At 39.5% G+C, this 21,839-nt stretch overlaps 2 protein-coding genes across 9 annotated transcripts in view; one reads left to right on the top strand and one right to left on the bottom strand.

Annotated features, from left to right (window-relative positions):
* Window positions 1–8,511, bottom strand: part of RUBCN (rubicon autophagy regulator) — a 31,046-nt gene extending 22,535 nt beyond the window's left edge. For 6 of the 7 annotated variants that reach the window (XM_072408296.1, XM_072408300.1, XM_072408299.1 and 3 more), the window contains exons 1-4: window positions 8,421–8,511; window positions 3,775–3,931; window positions 2,234–2,317; window positions 325–481 (exon numbers count right to left, since the gene is read on the bottom strand). In XM_072408296.1, the coding sequence (XP_072264397.1) occupies window positions 325–481; window positions 2,234–2,317; window positions 3,775–3,931; window positions 8,421–8,458 (436 nt within the window). In that variant the 5' untranslated portion in view covers window positions 8,459–8,511. The remainder of the gene's footprint in view (window positions 1–324; window positions 482–2,233; window positions 2,318–3,774; window positions 3,932–8,420) is intronic. The other variant, XM_072408295.1, reaches the window with a different exon arrangement.
* A 332-nt stretch (window positions 8,512–8,843) lies between these two features.
* EIF4E2 (eukaryotic translation initiation factor 4E family member 2) lies at window positions 8,844–21,620 on the top strand. 2 transcript variants are annotated; one of them, XM_072408303.1, is made up of 8 exons: window positions 8,844–8,993; window positions 11,779–11,893; window positions 12,929–13,063; window positions 14,499–14,603; window positions 14,781–14,933; window positions 18,813–18,949; window positions 19,664–19,720; window positions 20,932–21,620. In XM_072408303.1, exons 1-7 carry the CDS (start codon window positions 8,974–8,976, stop codon window positions 19,692–19,694), a joined length of 696 nt encoding a protein of 231 aa, XP_072264404.1. In that variant the 5' UTR covers window positions 8,844–8,973; the 3' UTR covers window positions 19,695–19,720; window positions 20,932–21,620. The 2 variants fall into 2 exon arrangements, with proteins under 2 accessions (XP_072264404.1, XP_072264402.1); XM_072408301.1 differs by lacking the exon at window positions 19,664–19,720 and having other exon boundaries at window positions 8,845–8,993.
* Window positions 21,621–21,839: the final 219 nt, after the last annotated feature.

Raw genomic sequence — 21,839 nt, forward strand, 5'->3', positions numbered from 1 at the left:
AAAAAAAAAAAAGACAGTGTCTTATCATCGGGGAAACAGGGTATTAGATTTAGCAGATACGAAAATGTAAATTCAAACCTATAAAGGGCCAAAGACTGAAAACTGAACTCACAAGGTCTTTAGAGCCAGTTTCCTCTCGTAATAAAAAATACAATTCTGTATACAGCAAAGAAGCAGCTTAATAAATATACTACACACATTTTCTAAACTGCTGTCAAACGAGAGCGGAAGCACACATGTATGCAGAAATTTGTTATACAGTTTGGCAGGTACAACGACAGACAAGTGACACGGTATGTAATTTCTCTGCATGTATGTCAGTACCTGAATAGAACTTCTTAGTGTACTGTCTATTTCCAAGTAGGGCCTTTAGCTGAGCTGAGAGGCTGTGGAATTGAAGACTGTGCTGCAACCACAATTTTCCATCATCCTCACCAGAGCCATCCCCGTTCCTCTGACTAGTCTCACAGAATCGTAGGAACTGGGTAGAGACAAAGTAAATTTATGAAAACCTGAATAAAAATATCATAACTCATATAATATAGGCAAGTTATCTGAAACAGAAAGAAAATAAAAAGGAAAGCTTTTGAACACGTTTTTCTTGCCAACACTTGAGAGGGGGGAGAGAAATAGAGACACACAAACAGAACCAGGTTTACCATGCTGAAGACCACTGTACTACCCCTCCCATCATGTATACCTTTTTAAATCTTCCAATAATTTTATTAGGAACACAATTTCTCTAGATGTTTTCCTAAACTCTCAACACCTCTAACTTTTGAATACACCATAACCAATCCCATCAACATCAACTGATACTCTATAAGGCTGGCTTTTTAAAAACACATGTAAACATTCCTACTGTGTTTATATGCACTTTTTTTAGCATTTTAAAGCTTGCCTTTAAAACGCTGGAAAACATCTATCCTGCGTTTTCATTTCAAGTGCCTATAAATGCGGAAAAAATTCAGAAAAACGTGTGAAACTGCCTCAATTGAAATCAATGGAAGCGTTTACCCACGGTTTTCAGCGTTAACCCTGCATTTTAATTTTCTAAATGCGGCAAGCAGCGTTATAGATAACGCTCATAAACGTGCCTCAAAAAAACGTCCTGGTGTAGAATAGCTCATTGGAATGCATGGGAATTTCAAACATGGACTTTTAAAGCCTCAGGTTAAATGCTGGGGACTTAGTCTGTGTAGACTAAGCCCTAAATAGACAACAAGCTATATTCTCACAGCATTTATATCTATTGCCATCTATCTTTGTGCCTCAGCCTTCTACTGCTCACAAATATTCTGTCATTTGTATATAAACGTATTGTTCTATAAAATGTTAATACATTTCCTGCAAAACCTAATACCTAACTATGCAAACGAACTATGCAAAAAAAAATAAAACAAAAAGAACAGATACATTATTTGTACTACACTCAAACTGTCCTTTTTGAGTTAGCCCTATGGTATGGGGCTCTAGGAAAACAGTAGGAAAGTCATCATAATAAATAAATAGCAAGTCAAAGATTGTAGTTTATGGTGTGCATTTAGAATGCCTTATACAGAAAAACATGTAATCCTGAATCCTAGCTCCTTGACTAACAAAGTCAGATTTTCCTCTGCATGAAGAACGTATTGTAATTATGTCTGCAAAAATGAAACCTAACCAGGATATTAATTTGCATTGCACTGCTGCCCGTCTTGAATTATTAACTCATTTGCTATATTTAACCCTCTGCACTGTGCATGTAAAGTGTAACATAAAATCATTAAAATATACTAGACAGCTCTAAGAAGTGCTGAGCCTGGAGATACAAAACCCACTTAAACTTTCTCCAATCTCTGTTACTATGAATCACCGTCAGCAGCTCAGCCCAGGTGATGAGATGGTAGGAGATTGTGAAACACGGTGACTCAATGTATCAGTGAGCATACTACACAGAAAGAACACACAAATATGTTTAGGCGGGGCATTAGGAACAGAGTGTGACATATTGCCGATTACAGCATAATATAGAACTATATTTAGATCTAGTCGGGCGCTTACGTCGTTGCCTCTAATCTTCAACATACCATTAAATGCAAGTTATACAAGTAACTAACTTGGTATTAGCATATATATTTTAATAAAGTTCCGCATTAAAGTGTATGGTACACAGCATGGTAACAAATAAATCCAGGGAGGTAGCACTAATCCAGAAGTCTGCTGTACTACCAGATCCATTGCATGAGGTTACCTGTTCCACCTGAGGTGATGATCCAGGATACAATCGCTGACAGCTTTTCACAAAGTTCCAGTAGTCTTGCTCCTTACTATAGACCTGATAGGAAAAAGGAGATTTTCAGAAGATGAATCTTCCTTATGCTCCTCCATATCTGCCTACACATGTCAAACTGCAATCAGACCCACTAGATTCTGACACATCCAATGACAACACAGAACATGATCATGCAATGGGCATCTTAGTACATAGAAATAAGACTGACAGTGGGACAACTTCTATGGAGTGCTTTCCTGACCAGCACCCTGAAATGAATCTGTATGTAAACAGGACTCATTCATAATTCAGGAGAAGCAAGTACTGTCCAATGGATGTATTTTTTACTTGCATTTTGGTGTGCCATGTCGTGCAATGGTTATTTCCTTTAGATTTGTGCATTAAACATTGAAACTTTGCTCTAGTGGGAACTTCCTGTAACAGAGACCATTCACTACTTCTCCCCCACCATGTACAGGATGGCTGGTCTTAGATCTGCCCCTCCTCTAACACAGGCAGCCTGTAGTTTGAAGACCTGCGGGGTTCCTTTCACAACTCTGCTCTCTACACAAGCTATGTACAGAACAATGATGATGTCATCACTACTTTTACAAGGTAATAACTGGCTTTGCAAATGGTTTGTTTCTATACATTTGGGTTAAGATTATGTGCTGGAGAAGGGATGTGTTCTGTAGTCTTAAAATACTTCCCTGAAGTACTGTGACAACACTGTATCTCCATAAAAGTACAAGTGTGAAATTAGGACAAGAATTATACCACTGACAAAATCACCAGGTGAACATAAAAGCAGTGACACCTGCAATTACTAAGAAAGCCACCCTATGTGGAAAGCTGCAATATATTACATGTGTTGCGTTTAGATATCATTCATCTCCACAACCCCCCTTTTGTTTAAAAACTTGTAAAAGTATCTGACATTTACATGATTATCATATACTGTATACCTAGGTGAGCAATGCCAGTTTTCAGGGTCAGCAGTTAAAGTTTCACCTTCTACTTTTAATCTGCTTGTTGGGCCATAGATAACACCACCCCAATGGTAATATCAGGTGTGTGCTGCATACACAAACCTTTAAACCCCCCAGTCCCCTTTTATAGAGATTTGTTTTGGGTTCTTAGAGAATTATTCACACAGTTTTCAAACATGCATGCTCTGTTTATGTACATGCATGTATTTTGGTTATTTAAAGCAATGATCTGAAGCCCTGCTGTGTACACCACTTCTATCTAAAAAAAAATCATCTTGGTGAGGCAGTGCCAGTTTGTAGCAATAAGTTTCTGTCTTTATTATCTGTCCTAAAAATATATGCCATATGCTTGATGTCAGTAAAGTGAATCTGAGAGAACACTTTCTAGTGTTTTACCATAAGTGCTTTTTTAGCAGCAGATGTCTACCAGTGGTGTAAGTAAAGGAAATGAACAAGTAGTTGTCACCATAGCAGACCTAGTTAATCTATAACCTATATGTTGCCTAGCAATGTGAAAGTGTTGTATATTACCTGATCACAGATGAGGCCATGCTGCAGAATACTGCTCATATCCCGACAAAGTCTCTGTAGGCCACCGTACTTCGACCATACATTGCAGCTGTTTCCAGACACCAACCCTTCCACTGTTGTCTTCAGATTATCCAGAAGTCTCCAGTGCTCATCTCTGCTGTGGTACAAAGAAAGTTTTTGTAAGGACAGAGGAAATTGACAAAGTTAAACAGGAAAGTATGGACGGTCATGATCTTGCTGACAATGCATCCCTGTTTGACAGGTCAGCAAAAGAATCCTCTGAAGTGCTGTGAAACATATGTTCTCATAGTACAGGATAAGATGCAACTAAAAATGAAAAGATTTCAAAGCAGATCCTTCTCTGAATCTCACGGTCAGGTATACTGACTGTAAACACTTTTTCCATGTCTTATGGGGATCAGAAGATTTCTGTTCTGTAGCCATAACCTTCCTCCCCTAGGGTGAAAACATTGCCCCTCCATAGAACAGTTTTTCCTTTTTGCCATCCTAGGACAGAAAGTGTTAGGATGCAATATGCATGCCATTTGCTTACAAAATTCAGTTTCTTGCATCACATTGACTATCTCTAATATTCACTTTTAGACTTTTTTTTATTTTTCTGCTGCCCTATCAATGGACAATTACAAAAGTATACAGGCAAAGTGAAGCAAGAAATGAAGTATCTGAGAAACATCTGCTGATGTATCATCCTAAAGCATTCTACTAATCTCGTAATCTGGAAGCATTGTACATCTGACCAGGTCAATACAAAGTTACATAGACAGAAGAAACGACATTATTTGTTATGTCCATCAACAGAGATACAACACTTGTACAACCAGCATCTGCTGGCATATGTGGTCCGCGCATGGAACATTTATCTGACATACAGCATAAAACAACCCAGCATTGAATAGGGACAGCTGTACAAAGAAGCTTTTTAATACTCTTATGAAGGTTGGGGTTTGATCTAACATTGGGCATATGACAATTTTTGTTTTTACAAAATGTGACATGCCATTATAAATGATTAGTACACAATACAGACCGAGACAGATTTTTAATATTTCATTACCCTTTTATAGCTACACTCAATTTCTTCACATTAGATCATTCTATAATACTTATATCTACATATAGACATATACTGGCTATTACTGCTAACCTCCATACTGGTGGCCTGGCTTTATTACTCTCCAAGTTAGTGACAAAATAGCAAAGGTCAGAGTAAAGACTGAATTCCTGATCTGTTTACCATTTCAGCATCAGTAACTAAAGGAATAAAACTGAAGCCAATGTGTTAGTATGATGGTTGGACGGGCAACACTGAGGAGAAGTCAGTACAAGAGGACAGTTTTGTGGAGTATAGAGTGAAAAAATCAGCAACAAACATTCTCAGAATTTCACTCCTAACCAAAGAAAGATTCATTTATATGTCTCCAGTGAAAGAGCCGTTTCTGCACAGCACCCCGGTCCCAGCAATTATATACTGGGGAAAAGGAATGTTTGTTGGGTCCGAGCAGCTGGATGGAACTAAAAACAGTCATGTTCCTAGAGAATTTTAAATGAAATACATTTATATGTAACATGTGATCACTACTGGTCTATAAGCTGGCAGGCCAACCAAAGTCCTTATCTTTGCATGACCTCAACTCACTACAGAACAAATTATTGCCTGCACTAGTGATAGAAACATGGCCAAAGTATAGGATTCATCACAGGAATAAAGAACCAGGCCACATATGTACCTGAAAAATAAAGATAAAACCCAAACCAATATCTACTGCTGACTATATTTTACTATCTTCTTGTTTGTACAAAAACAATATCCAGGTAGTCCTTGAGTTACATACGAGATAGGGACTGTAGGTTTGTTCTTAAGTTGAATTTGTATGTAAGTCAGAACAGGTACATTATTTTAATAAATTCAACTAGGACAGATGTGGTGTCAGGTACTGTACAAAAACCTCACTGTGAGTAAATCACAAACAAAGCAAAAAAAAAAAAAACTTTATGGAATCTAGCCCCCCATCAAGCCTCTGTCCTGCACGGAGCAAGCAGGAAAGCCCCATTTGTATCTAGGAGTCGTGCGTATGTCCTTAACTCCGGGACTACCTGTTCCAAAGATGTCTCTGTACCTCACATGGCTGATCTAAAATGGAATAGGAAAAGATATAGGTATATCTTGTTTTTGTATATTCCAACTCCTTATAGGCATGTTCTAGATTAGAGACTCACAAACGTTCTGAAGGGAATACTAGAGTGACAGCTCAGAACCAGTAACCATTAAAACAAGACCACATTGGGACTTTCCAACTTTCCATATTTCCCTTTCCCATCTCTGCATCATTCTGCTGGCCTAACAGCCAGTCCCTTAGATTATCCAAGGATACAACCATTTATAGTAAATGCCACATATGTACCTGAAAAATAAAGATAAAACCCAAACCAATATCTACTGCTGACTATATTTTACTATCTTCTTGTTTGTACAAAAACAATATCCAGGTAGTCCTTGAGTTACATACGAGATAGGGACTGTAGGTTTGTTCTTAAGTTGAATTTGTATGTAAGTCAGAACAGGTACATTATTTTAATAAATTCAACTAGGACAGATGTGGTGTCAGGTACTGTACAAAAACCTCACTGTGAGTAAATCACAAACAAAGCAAAAAAAAAAAAAACTTTATGGAATCTAGCCCCCCATCAAGCCTCTGTCCTGCACGGAGCAAGCAGGAAAGCCCCATTTGTATCTAGGAGTCGTGCGTATGTCCTTAACTCCGGGACTACCTGTTCCAAAGATGTCTCTGTACCTCACATGGCTGATCTAAGATGGAATAGGAAAAGATATAGGTATATCTTGTTTTTGTATATTCCAACTCCTTATAGGCATGTTCTAGATTAGAGACTCACAAACGTTCTGAAGGGAATACTAGAGTGACAGCTCAGAACCAGTAACCATTAAAACAAGACCACATTGGGACTTTCCAACTTTCCATATTTCCCTTTCCCATCTCTGCATCATTCTGCTGGCCTAACAGCCAGTCCCTTAGATTATCCAAGGATACAACCATTTATAGTAAATCCCACCTGGGAGGAAACTAAAAGAAAACCCAGGACAAAAACATGCTCTGCAAACTAATACCAATGTGATCAATGCTTGCTGAATACATTGTTGTCACGGGTTTACATTAAAGAACAACTCTAGATTAGTGACACATTCAAGTGAAGAACACAGAATCAGTCACCTTTGTCTGCTGGACCATTGTATGGCTCCGACAGATCAACCCAAACCATTTTAGTGCTGGTGAATGTAAAGTGAATACCCATATAGCTCATTATTGTTTATTTTATTCACATTTTAGATACTGTGGAGGTGAATTATGGCATATGGCTGTACTTAGTGGTTTGGCTGCAGTGAACAATACGGGAACAATAAAACACAAACTGAAAAAGTTTTACAATTCCTATACCATGACCTCCTATTATCACTGGGTAAAATAGGCAAAAAGGACGATTGTGAAAACTGAATTAAAGGGAAAATAAGGAAGTCATTAACAGCAGCAAAGCAGATTTCACTTTTCATTCTGTAAGATAAGTTCAGACTGGTAACTGACAAACACTTGGTGAACTTTTCCCGGGTGACAAATTCCACTTTGATGGGAGGAGGTACGGACACTATGAACTATATGGAATGTTCTTTCTGTGGTTCCCTTGCCGTATGTACAAGGATCATGGGTCACCTGATGTCCTTTAATACACAATGCAAGCTAATGTGGCTGGGAAGGGCTCCCATTCTGGGCTATGGAAGCGGTTCATTGGCTGAGATGCTGCTTCTAAAACACCTGCAAAAATAAGAGATTAGCACCACTCCTAATCCTTTCAATGATACCTGGGCTCTGCGGCAATGGATGTATAACAGGGCGTATTATAGAAGGAATGGCTTGGATATACCAAGGATCATTCAGAAGGTCACAAAGCTAGATTCACACGTTACTAAATCCTGTCATCCTGAGCAGCTCCCCAAAGCCAAGTGCTGCAACACTCGCATGACAGCTGGCGGCAGTCCTATTCATTTCCTATGGGGCTGCCTCAGGGAGACGCTTCATGTATAGCTATAAGAATGGCACCCAGCATAGAGAAGCAGTACGCACACTACAACCCAGGTGTGAACCTTGCTTACAGATAGCACAGGAGGATAGCTATAAGAAATTACTGGGGGCATACGAATATATTCAGTGATTTCAATGACAGATCCCTAATATTAATAAACAGGATTTATATAGCACCAACATATTATGCAGCACTGTACATTAAATAGGGATTCTAATTAGATGATCGTGAGGAAATGTAAGGATAACCATCATCCAATACCCATGTGGTGGGTGAATGTGATGGGTGAATGAGGAGCATGTGAGCTCCCCTCTACACACGTGTAACATCACCATGCATTATTCTGAGCACAGCTGTCCCCGTATATCATCAATGCCAAGCTGTCACCACACTGCTATATACCCCGGAGGGCAAATACCGGTGCGCCCTCCCCCGGGTCACATTCCCCCTCAATGTATGAGAGGAGATATAACATGCAGCCCCATGCACTCTCCTCACAGCGCCCAATAGCCGCCCTGCATGGTGTCACTCACCCCTCGGGCCGCTCCCGGTGCAGGCCTCTGATCTCCATGTCATCTCCCGGCCCGGACACTTTCCATCTCACGTCAAAACATAGAAAAGCCCTACCCGGGCCCCGCCCACAACATCACGTGCCGCTCCTTCCGCACAAACTGTGACTCATTGCCAAAACTCCTGCAATGTGCATGCGTGCCGCCGGGGGCGCTGTGTGTTCGGAATCAATAAGAAACAGAGCCACACCAGTATAATTTGTGTGCTACTAAGAAACTCATTACCAACATATTCTTTACATTTTTATTGTTGCAGTTATAATATAACACTTAGATGATAGTTGGTTGCGACTGGCATAAAATAATCCTGTTAACTATAACTTCAGTTCACAGTTGTGTGACTTTGCCCACAGTCAAAATGGACGGAACCTTACTATTGTGTGCACCGCTGTTAGATGTCCGGGTACAAACAGCTCCCGGGTAGCTGCGTTCTGGAGGGTTCCAGGAAGGCGTGGTGGGGGCTGCAGAGGAATGTAGTGCTGGAAGCGGAAGAGGCCAGGAGAAGCGTACAGAGACGATGAACAACAAATTTGATGCGTGAGTTTAGGAAACGTCCATTGTCCTCACCTTCATAATAAGGGAAGAGAGTGAGCGGAATGGTGAAGTGGGTTGTGGCGGGCTGTAGGCCGCAGCTGTGAGGGAATTGTGTAGTTTGTTATGATAGGAGAAGAAGGGGAGGAGTACCTGTCATACACCATGTCATACACCATGTCATACACCATGTCATACACAACATGTCATACACAACATGTGCACCCAGCTGCCAGGAGCCCCATGTATGCTCACAGTGTGCACACAGCAATGGCTGGGAAGCCTCACCCTTCTAGGAATGCAGTGACAGCCATAGACATCTGGGGCAGATCCAGAGGAGGATGGTGTGACTGGGGTCCTTATGTACAATTTTATAGCACCAACATATTACACAGTATTGTACACTAAATAGAGTTTAAAAATGGGAGACAAGTACAGACAGTGACACAGGAGGAGGAGAGGACCCTGACCCGAAGAGCTTACAATCTAGGAGGAGGGGGAAGTAACACACAATAGGAGGGGAGAACACACAATATTATTATACATCCTAATACAGCACAGGTTTCTCTGTAATTCTATCTTATTCAGGTGAAGAACGTTTTCCAGGCTCACCCCATTACTGCAGGTGATAGAAGGGAATAGGCGTTGCCTATGGCAACCAGTTTATTCTTTTTTTTTTATCTGTACTCCAATCTGACCATACAGAAGATTTCCGACTGAATTGCGGTATTTTCTTATTTCTGCCAGACTCAATTAGTGGTTAGCCTATTTTTTAAATCGGGAGACACGTATACAGTAGACCCCCAATTATCACAGTGGTTATGTTCCAAAATCACCTGCAATAAACGAAAATCTGCAATACATAGATGCCCAACTTTCCCCAACTGCACGAATAGCTAGCAGCCAATCATAAGTGAATGCCAGTTGTGATTGGCTGCTGTCTATTTGTGCAGTCAATCGGAATGCCCCATTCAATAAATCCAAATGAATGGGGCATTCCCATTGGCCAGACTTGTTCCTCCTTTAACTCCCAGCATCCCCACACTGAGCTTTCCAATACAACATCAGGGGTTTGCAGAAAAGTGATATACCAGGACCGCAATTTTCAAACCGCGATATAAAAAGGGACTACTGTACTTTATCTGTGCCCACCCTGCTTTAAAGAGTGGGCACAGATAAAGTACAGTAAAGGAGGTCAAACCTCGGGAGAAAAAAAAAATTTGGATTGGAGAAAATTTAGAATCCCTGCCAGATTTTTATTCCTATCTGTGTCCTTGTTGAGGAAATTTTCCCTCACTTCTTGCTATGTAGTACATCTGTCATTTGGGCAGGAAGTGGATAGAAATATGTCCAATTGCATACAAAATATAATTTAAAATAATTTTTTTTGTGTCTATGAACAGTTGCGAAAACTATATGGAGGCTAAACTATTAAACAGTTTTGCTAATAGTTGGGCTTTAAAATCAATCCAATCAGTAAGGTTAAAGCATACCTAAACTCAGAATTTTCACTTTAAATAAAAGTATAGACAATCTTTTTATGTAAGGTAAAAATTCTGTTTCTTAGTGTTTTTTTAAAGTGCAACCGCTCCCTAATTCGATCTAGAATGAATAGGAGCACAAAGCCTCCCAGGATACTTACGTCACACATCCCAGGAAGAGGCTCTTGGGTGCTCCCTCTGCGCATGCGCGAGCACCTTGGGCATGCGCAGAAGGAGCCCCTTCATCAAAAGGGGAAAAAATTGTCGATCTCACGCATGCACAGTGAGATCGGCAAGTTTTTTTCCCCAAACTATGTCGCCCGATCTCATGCCTCTGTCAGGTGACGTAGGAAAAAGAACCCAAAAGAAGAGCAGAAAATGGCAGCCCCTAGCCCACCGGCTCGAAGACGGATACTGGGACGACGCAGGACCTGATGAAAGAGACCTCCGGACCAATCAACTGCCATGCAGAATTGAAGGTAAGTAATTTTTTTTTGTTTTGGGCAGTTTTGAGTTTACTTTCTCTTTAATGGTTTCACTTCTCTGATGGGGAAAGTGAATGGATTCTGATTCCTGAACACACATAGCTAGGTTATGATGATGTTTGATGTGCTCGGCATTGTTCTTCCCTGCTCCTTTTATCTGGCAGCACCACCTGGCTGTTTTTGAGTAGTTACTGAAAAGTTGGGTCACAATACATGGGCAATGGATGATTGGGCAGCACGGTGGCTCAGTGGTTAGCACTCTGGCCTTTGCAGCCCAAGGTCCCAGGTTCGAATCTCAGCCAGGACACTATCTGCATGGAGTTTGCAGGATCTCCCCATGTTTGTGTGGGTTTCCTCCGGGTACTCCGGTTTCCTCCCACATTCCAAAAACATGCAGTTAGGTGATTGGCTTCTCCCTATGACTATGGTAGGGACATTAGATTGTGAGCTCCTTTGAGAGACAGTTAGTGACATGAGTATGGCCCTTTGTACAGCGCTGTGTAATATGTTGGCGCTATATAAATACTATGTAATAATATTAGGGGCATAGTACAAAGACAATGGAAAAATGGGACCTGCTAAGGGTGCAGGCATTAGAAAGTTGGAACAAAGTATAGGGGGATGGTAGGAAGCTGACAAAATTATAAGGGTTACTGCATTTCATGGCATAAACAACTGGGGATAGTTTCACCCAGTGGAAAACATTTTTGGGGAGAACACTGCAAAGGGTTCTTTAAACCACCTTTTGCCTTTAATACATTAATCCCTGATAACAATGTATATGGGTAATGCACTTTGTCTTATTTTTACTGTTTGTGTTTGCAGACTGAAAGATGACGACAGTGGGGATCATGATCAGAATGAGGAGAACAGCACACAGAAAGACAGTGAGAAGGAAAAGAATGACAAGGACAAGAATCAGAACTGCTCCAAGAAGAAGGTGGGGAAAGCACTGTACATATTATATAATGAATAGTAAGAATTAACTGATAAAGACCAGGAGTAATGAGTATTAGTTCACAGAATAAAAACCACATGCAAGCAACATCTCTGAGATTACTTGGAGCCTCATCAGTAAAACTGAACTGCATTAAAATTAAAGGTGTTGCACATGCTTGACATGTCCTTTGTTTATATAATCCTGACAATGGTCAGTGCACTGGTGGTCATAAATGATCTCCACAACCTTGATCATCACAGCAATTGCTGTACAGGATGAATCTGCTCCTGGCTACCTTGTCCTCTTGGCTCCTTGAGGATGTGTCCCATAGGACAGTTGCAGGTGTGGTCCAGATTGTTAACAGCTTTCTTTTTGACGTTTTTAAAACACTTTTTTCTGTGACATCAGCTAAAGAAGCAGACTATATATCTGAGACATGCAGAGAGATTTGGTTGGGATTTCCCCAATTAGCACGCACAGCTCAGCTTTTTACAGTTCATTGGAGTGATCAGGGAGGTAAGAATGCTTATTGCAGAAGAGATATCTCCTGTCTCTTTCTGTAATAATGTCTCGCCTGAATCAAAATTTTTAAAAATTCAACTTAAGTTTCACTTTAATGTCTAACGCTTTGCATTAATTACTCTATTCGCTCACTTTTACTGATTTGACTCTGCTATTTTTAGTCACTCCTATATTGGCGTGCATAGAAACAGTAAAACACATAGTGTTTGAAGTAAAGATGTGTCTTGGAGGATGTTTTATTAAACAAATTTATTGGTATTATTATGTATATATAATCATGTTGGGTGATATATGGTGGGCAATTTTAGTTGAGTGGTTCCTGGCATCTTGTTTTCTTCCCCTTAATTACTTTTTTTATTGAACAGTCAACATAACACTGTAACAGGTATGTCTTGGTGTTATCTGATTGATAATAGTCAGAAGATGGTAATAATGTTCTATGAATAACAACCTAAAACTACAAATCAGTGATGACTACAGCTTATATCTGTTTCATTTTGTTTTATTTTGCAGACCGTAGTGCCAGGTCCAGCGGAGCATCCTTTGCAATACAACTATACGTTTTGGTATTCTCGCAGAACACCGGGTAGACCAACAAGCTCTCAGAGCTATGAACAGAACATCAAGCAAATTGGTACCTTTGCCTCTGTACGTGCCTGCTGCTTTTACATATGTTAGACTAGGTACACACATGCAATAATTAGCTTTTGAAAACGAACGATTAACGATTATTCCCGATTATTTTAAACGATTGTATTGTGCACAATTCTGTACATGCTGTAACGATACGATACATTCAAATATAATCCACCAATAATTTTACATACTAGATACGATCATTTGAATGATCTTTCGAACGATGCAGGAAGTGACATATACAGGAGAAAGTGTATCATGAAACAATCCATGATCACTGAATGACCGTACACACAATAGACTACGAGCGATCATGGTCCAATCAGATCCGTTGGGACAGTCGTTCGTTTCCAGGGAGATTCCTCGTTTGTCAAGGTCGTTGACCAGTCGCTGTGCACTTTTCTGTTAACAATTATCGAACGATTTGTCCGTGGATTGTTCGTTTCCAACGACAATTATTGCACGTGTGTACGCAGCCCTAGGATGGTTTTGTAGATTAAAATCTGGCTACAGTGGGTGGTGGTGATTGATTAGCTGGATCCTTTGTTGTAAATAAATCTTTGTTCCTATGAGATCATTTTTACTTTGACCTGTATCGCAATGCCTTGGGCAAACTGCAAATTGATTGACCATGCATCTGATGTAGACAAGCCCTTGGGGCTTGTTTACACTGGACATGTTGTGGTTTGGGGACAATTTTAAAATTGTGTGATCAAGGAACAAAAGGCATTTTAAAAATTCCACTTTGAAAAAGGTTCGGTCAGGCAGGTCTTATAAAGGGATAGGTGATGTTCTTTTTGCCATACCTGCCTGATCACTCTATATTACTGTCAGAAAAGCTGAGCTGCACATGCAGCTAGATACTGCAACAATACTGTCTTCTTCTACGCTTGCCGGGACTAAAGAAGAGAAGGGAGAAGATGGCAGCACCCTGCAACAGAATGGGGACGGGAGTACAGCAGGGTGTGGTTCTGCTTTAAAATGTATTCACACTAAGTTGCTATGTTACAGTATGTTTTGAAAAAGTCCAGCATGCTCTGTTTTATCAAGCATTAATCTGTACATTTAAAGAGGTTTTAGTCACTCGCTGCACGATGACTTGTTGTAACCCTCCTCTGGGGTCAAAACCGCTGTATATTTAGTTTTATTTGGCAACAAAGGAGACCTATATATGCAAAAGCCAGGATGTTATTTGCATTTTTGCAGTTTTTTTATTGTTCATGAGCAAATACATTCTATGTCTAGTAAATATATAAAATTTTGCTCCAGAATTTGTATTTACAGCCAGTACTAGTAATGGGGGTGAGAGAAACAGAACTCGCCTTTTAAATAACTTTTTTTTTATTATTGCTTTTAATATGCATCTTGTGTACATTTGGTTTTAGATAAATACCTAAAATAACAATTTATAAAAGTATTTATTAACGGGCAGTCTCCTATCTCTTAGGTGGAGCAGTTCTGGAGGTTCTACAGTCACATGGTTCGTCCTGGGGAACTGACAGGACACAGTGACTTTCACCTTTTTAAGGAAGGGATCAAGCCGATGTGGGAGGTGAGATATTACGCAGTGAGAATTTGGTAAGATAGTACTATGATAACCAACATTTTTATCAGGTTAACATACAGCCAATCTTACGCAAATGTATAAATAATTGTTAATTATTTTATTAATTATTCTTATTTTAACAGCTGCCTGCCTCATGGGATATGTTCTTTGTTCCCTGTGTAGGATGATGCAAACAAGAATGGAGGAAAGTGGATAATCCGCCTTCGTAAAGGTCTGGCATCTCGGTGCTGGGAGAATCTCATCTTAGCCATGCTAGGAGAGCAGTTTATGGTTGGGGAAGAGATTTGTGGAGCTGTGGTCTCTGTACGTTTTCAGGTGAGTCAGTTACTGGAAGTAAAGCTTTTTACATGTTTTTTTTTCAGTATCTCTATTTTCTCTTGGCAATACAGGCACCATTTGGTTTTCAAATACAGACTTGGTGTTCCTTAGTTAAACCAAGTGCCTGAAATATCCACTAGTGGTTATTTATTGCAAGAACAGCAGAAGGTTTGTTTTCTGGTATTTCCTAAGAGAAGTAGAACAAATAGGAACAAAATATATGATGCTACAGGTTACTTTACCCCAAATATGTACTTCTCTGCTTGTATGGATTACTTTGCTGATATTCTAATACCTAAAAGAAATTTGGCATGTGGTTAGGTTAAAAAAATGCTCCCTGGCTGTAATGCATCTCCTGTGACAAGGTCTGTGACTGTGGTCTCTGAGTTTTTAACAAGAAACAAGTATAAAGGAGTTCTAACTTAAAACAAGTACAGGTAGTCCCAGGTAGTACAGGTAGGTTACATACGAGATAAGGACTGTAGGTTTGTTCTTAAGTTGAATTTGTATCTAAGTCGGAACAATTAGGACAGGTCTTTGTCAGTTACTGACAGCGTGGTGTCAGTTACTGTTAAAATCCTCACTGTGAGCTAATCACAAACAAAGCAAAAAAAAGAAAAACTTTATGGATTTAGACATTCATTAACTTCCGAAGCAAAGCTGTGCTTTGAGATGCAAGAAGAAACAACTGCAGAGGTTGTCTTGGTCACTAAAGAGTTTCAAGAGCTTGCAGAAAAGCTCACCCCGCTAAGATAACCCACAACCTCAGCTGTGTTTAACAAAAGATTTCTTTTTCAAGGCATGCCATCTGCCCCCTCCCCCCCATCCCTCACATGAGCGAGCAGGGAACCCCGTTCGTATCTAGCAGTCGTCTGTATGTCAGATGTCTTTAACTTGGGGACTACCTGTATACAGGAGTTAAAACTTCTTTTTGCTGCATTTATAGTTTGAACGATAGCCACAGAAAGCATCACATTCAGGGTCATTTGGCAAACCATTACACAGGTCAACCAAAAATTAGTTTTGATAATCATCAGAAACCACAACAATTTTTTTGCTAAATTAGTTTTTTGATCAGATTTCAGATCTGTTTTCAGTTTTTCCCTAAAACGTAAAAAAAGTTTTATGAGTGCTATTATAGTTAACAATGTACGTGCATGTATTTTGTACTAAAACATAGGCACCATTGAAGTGAATGTTAATACATCTTCAGTGTGAAGTAAAATAAGGCACACTGTGGTATAGATCTACTGAACAGTGTCAGTCAGGTATTATTGTTTCCTCAGAAATTCTTAGAGTATGATTTTCTTGTGTACTCTTTGTCTGGATTGTCACGGTACAGCATCCAGCAGTAGTCAGCCATCATACTTTCATTCCAGGTCACTCACCATACCAAGATTTTCCGAGAAGAATTCTGAATGCAAAAAATGTGTTTTTAATGACATGCGACAGCCCAGTTTCTGGTATGAATCAAGCAAATTCTGAACTCCTTCCTTCCTCCTTCACACAGCCATTTTAATGTATCCCAAGCTTCTAGCTCAGCTGCTGAGAGAGATTGTTTGAAAACATCATCTTGCCAAACAGATTTGATCTGTGGCCCTATAAATATCCCTTCCTTCATTTTTGCAGTGCTTATGTTTGGAAACTTCTCAACAAGGTACTGAAAACCCATGAAGTTTGATTTACCCATGGCCTTTACAAGGTTCTTCATCAACCCTAACTTGATATGGAGAAGTGGCAGAAATATTTTATGCAGATCAACCAGAGGCAGAAACTTGACGCTGCTTTTTCCGGGCTTATAGGTATCTCTTGGTAGCCAATCACGCTTGACATAACGGTCTACCGTAGATCGGCTGTCCCACAGGCATAGGAAACAGCAATATTTTGTGAATCCTCCTTGCATTCCCATCACCAAGCCAATGACCTTTAGATCCCCACAGATGTTCCACGGGTGTGTTTTATACTGCACTGCTTCAAGTAGTAACTTCATGTTGTCATAGGACTCCTTTAGGATAACGGAATGGGCAATCAGTAAACTTGGTTTGGAATTACCATTATGCAGTAAGACTGCTTTCAGACTTCTTTTAGTGGAATCAATGATGATACTCCATTCAGATGGAACATGCTTTTGTGACAAACTGTTAAAGAGTGCATTTATATCATGACAGTAGCACTGTGGGCCATCACTAGAGAAGAACGTTGTCAAGTTATGGTTTTGTTTTCTGTAGTGAGTTACAGTTACACCCTTTGCAAGAAAGTTCTTCTGTTTAAGCCTTGAAGCAAGAAATTCTGCTTTGTCTTTGGAGAGATTTAGATCATGAACGATGTAATTCAGCTCAGCTTGTGTAAAGGTCTCTGGTTCTAAATTTTCATCGGCCAAGTAGTCAGGATCAGATGATTCGGGGTTGTAACTGGCTGCAACTCCAGCGCATTCCTCATCACCTTTCACAGAAGTCCATCATGTGGCGGTACTGGAACTGGCAATGTATCTTCATGGGGAACAGGCCTAATTGCAGAATCAAGCCTGGGATATACAATTTTGTGCTTAGTTTTACCTGAGAATCCACTTTTGTTGATGCGGCAACAATAGCAGTCGATTAGATGGTCTCATGGTTCTCTCCACACCATCGGGATTGCAAATGGCATTGCTGCTTTACGCCGATTTAGCCAGTCACGCAGTCTGTTGGAACAACTGGTACAGATGACATGTGGAGCCCAAGATTTATCCCGGTGACCAAGTGGACAGACGAAATATAACTTGTATATCTTTTTAAGTTCTGTGGTAATTTTGCGACGTTGTGCTTTCGTAATAAATGAACCACACACGTAACAGAAACTGTCTGGATCATTAAGGCAATTTCTAGGCATGATGACAAATGAAATCAATCGCAGTTAGTGCGGTCTCTAACCTTAAAAAAAGAAAACTGTAGTTAAATGTTGTAAAATGTTAAGGCTATTTATAACAAATTTCACACAATATAAAATTAGCTGCATCACAAAAACTAGACGTGCTAAAGAAAAACTGAACAAAGATTTAAAATCTGCATCAAAAATACTACAAAGCCCACATAAAATTATATCTGATGAAAATGAAATGTTGACCTGTGTTATTTTCGGGAGGTTAGCAATGACAGCCTATGATTTTATCCCCTAGCCTCCTTAACCTTCCTGCTATTCACCAAACTGCAGGAGATTTCTTTCCTAAAACACAGTGTTTAATTTACCACCAGTGCCTGCCGCCTCTACTGTGTTATAAATATTTGTGTGAATTAAAATGAAATAATTGTATTTTTTGCTGAAATATAGGTTTGACAAAACTTTTGAAAATAACGCTAAATATAAAAATTTGCAACTACTTTCCCTAATTTCTGCAGGTTCTCTGCTTTTTTAATGCTTTTGGGTTTTTAAGTAATTTTCACCACTAAAATGTGCATTTTAACTTGCAACACATTTAAAAAGTAACTTGTTTGCACGTGTTTCAGGTGGGGATTAATGTTTTGAGGGGAATAACATTTTAGAACACAGCAATCAAAGCATCATTAGATGAATGAACTTGAAACATCATGCAGGAAGCGAGCCTAATCTCATGCCCTGTCAGTCATGTGACCAGCCTCCAATCACAGTGTTGTGAAGCGAGAACTCCATAGGACATGGCAAGCTTCACAAATTGCTTCCAAAGTGCAGGCAAAGTGTAAAACTAAATCCATTTTCTGCTATAATTAGTATTATTGTTGTTATTATTATTCCTGTTAGATTTTCAGTGCCTAGGCCATTAAATGTGACGATATTGGTAAATTAGTATTACTGTTAATTATTATGGTTAGTTGTAGTTTGAAACTATAACCTATAAAACTCATAACTATCTCTGTATTTTAGGAAGATATTATTTCTATTTGGAATAAAACGGCTAGTGACCAAGCAACAACTGCTCGCATCCGAGACACCTTAAGAAGAGTCCTAAATCTGCCTCCCAACACAGTCATGGAATATAAAACGCACACAGATAGTATCAAGTAAGTGTTAACCAACTATGCTCATCCTAGAACATATTAGAAATCTGTGAAGAGAGTTGTCTAGAAATTTTAATTCTTCATCACATTGTGTTGTTTACTCGGTATTGCTTTGAAGACATTTTGTTACTTTTGTGGCTTGGAAGATGAAGTCAGTTTGTAAAGAAATTATCAGTAAAGGACACCTTCAGTAAGATTTATTATTACACAAGAGTGTGATAGACTTCTTTTGTTCTGCTACAGCCCAGTGATTTTATTTTCTTTTATATACCAGAGACAAGAGCAGCTTTGTCTGAACACCAGTCATAGCATATTAATAGTAAATGATTAAGGATGCTTCACAATAATGATTATGCCGCAGTTTTTCTCTCCACTTAATCCTGACACCGCCAGAATTATTTCAACTTCTTCACAGTCTTTCTTTCCACTTAAGCTTTTTCCCATTTATCTTTCCTATTTGTTTGTTGATTGTTGTTGTAACATAAATTTAGTAATGGTATACAATGCACTGTATGTTTTTCCCCTAGAAGCTAACTCAGCTGATAATGGCAGCAAATGAATGCAGTGGCTTCATGGGTAACAAGTAGAAATTGTGTGTCTGTTTTGCCCATAATCCAAACTTAGATTCCAGGAGTCAATTATATAGTGTATTGAAAGAAAAGTAAAGCACAGAGTTTGAGTTTGTATAAGGCCCATTCATTCTTTGTTTTCTTACAGTCATCATTTACATTTGATATGTACTAACTGAGAAAAATACCTGAAGTCACAGTGAAGGTAAATAGGCCTGGATGAATTTCTTAAACTAGTGTACATTAACAATCAATCCACTTTTTAACAGATTTAAGAAAGTCCATTTTGTTTGAAAAGGCAGGGTATCATTTTTGTATGCCTGTGCTACACTACATTTTGCTGATTGACAGGAGAGTTTCCATTCCCGGCCGAGAGTTCCTGTTACATCAGGCTTTTTCTATACTGGCTTATCTGTGAAAGGTAATAGGACAGGAGGCCCTCCTTTTTATGTTTCAGAAAAACTAAAGTTCCACTTGATGATCAGGCAGGCCATTATTGCTGAAAAGGGACAGGTGATGTCTGACCTGACCAATCGCTCTGGGTTTCTGGTGACAAAGCTTTGGTTACCAGGATACCCGACATTCCTGGCTTCCTCTGCACATGCGGGGAACGTGTTACATCATCCTGGCCCTGCTAATCATGATGGCTGAAGGTCGAGAAGAGGAAGGAAAGAAAGAAGATGGCGCCCCCTGTGAGGTAATAGGGACAGGTGAGTTCCGGAGGGTTGAGTTCAGCTTTCAGTAAATCCATATTACCTCTCAGTTAGGGGCAGGAACACAACAAAAAGGAAATGTTTGAATTGCAGAGAGGTGATTTTTTTTATGCAGTTATTATAAATGAAGTATTTGCTGGAGTTCTTCTTTAAAATATTCTTCAGATGGCTAAAAAAACAATCAGATTTATTTTGTAGGTATGAAAAGACCTTCCAAAAAAGTGATGAAAAGATAAAGCTCTCTAATTCCTTATGGAATATTTGAGTGAAACAATCTAGTCCAGAATTAATGACCAGCTCAGTCTGGCCCTCACATTCATGTGTGCATATATTGTATTCAGAGACGGCAAACTTATTACAGAAAACAGATTTTTACTATCTTTTTTTTTTATTTTTGGTTGCTCAGGGCCTGGGAAGAATTTCACGGCCTGGTGAAGTGTATTCTCCCACTCTCCTTGCACCCAGCGGTAGGGCTGTGTTTTAATCTTTCCCAAAAGTCAGTTTTTTGGATCATCTCTGGCAGGATGCCATTTTTTTGTGTGTGTGTGGCAATGCTTCTAACAACAAGACCGTAGTGGCTGTGTTTGCTGTCCATGACAACTGATAGAAAAATAAGAGTCCTGATATATTCATGATCTGATAGCTTTGCATTTTCTTATCGTACATGACTTCCCCTCTCTTATTACCTGTCTTGTCATTACAGGGACAAAACAAGCTTCCGGAACACGAAAATTGCATTGTGAGTCGTTCTGACCAGCGCTGACCTCATACTATCTTTAAATCTACCGCGCTTCACCTTCAGACAGTATTTTATGTGTTCATTAAAGACAACATGACCCATTCACTGTCAGATCACCCAACCATGCACGACAAAGACAACACATCAAAGATGCAGCCTCTGTGGACCTATTTTTGTCTTGCCTAAACCAATCTTCGCTTCATGAACTGTCCACTACAACTGCTTGCCAGCAAAGTAAAAAAAGCACCAGACTTTTTTTTTTTTCTTATTTGTGGTTTTATATATATTTTTTGTATAGGGGACAGCAGGTGATTGGCTTGATGTTTTTTTTTTTTTTTTATTGATAATAATAATATTGTTGTTGTTTTGAAACTTCAATACTGATGATGTTTAACGCTTTCATTTCTTGACAAGCAAACCTCTGCTCCAACGATATGCCTTGTAATGTCTCTTCAGCACTTTGTTAGTTTCCTTTCATGTTTTACGCAAAGGATTTTGTGTATGATAATAGTCATCATCACCTTAGCAGACCCACTACTGAGACATATCGGTATTACTGTAAATGTTGGAGTACATGCGATTTATTGTTCTTTCCAAAGCTATGGAATGTCATCTGCTGTGGTACTACTCCATCATTAAACAACTGGGTCTCATCTCTTTTGTGTTTTTCTTATTGTGATCTTTATAGATGAGATGGATATATATTTCAGTACTATTTTTTCCCACCATCTTTAACCACCTTGCAGTTAAGCCCGACCTTCGCTCGGGCAAAAAAAAACTGCAAGGATGGTTAAGCCCGAGATTTTGTACATCCATACTTACCTGGTCCCCCTGTGCTCATCCAGCGTCGTCCTCCATCGATCATCGTCCGC

The sequence above is a fragment of the Pyxicephalus adspersus genome, chromosome 4 (assembly GCF_032062135.1).
Source record: "Pyxicephalus adspersus chromosome 4, UCB_Pads_2.0, whole genome shotgun sequence".
In the NCBI taxonomy this organism is placed as follows: domain Eukaryota; kingdom Metazoa; phylum Chordata; class Amphibia; order Anura; family Pyxicephalidae; genus Pyxicephalus; species Pyxicephalus adspersus.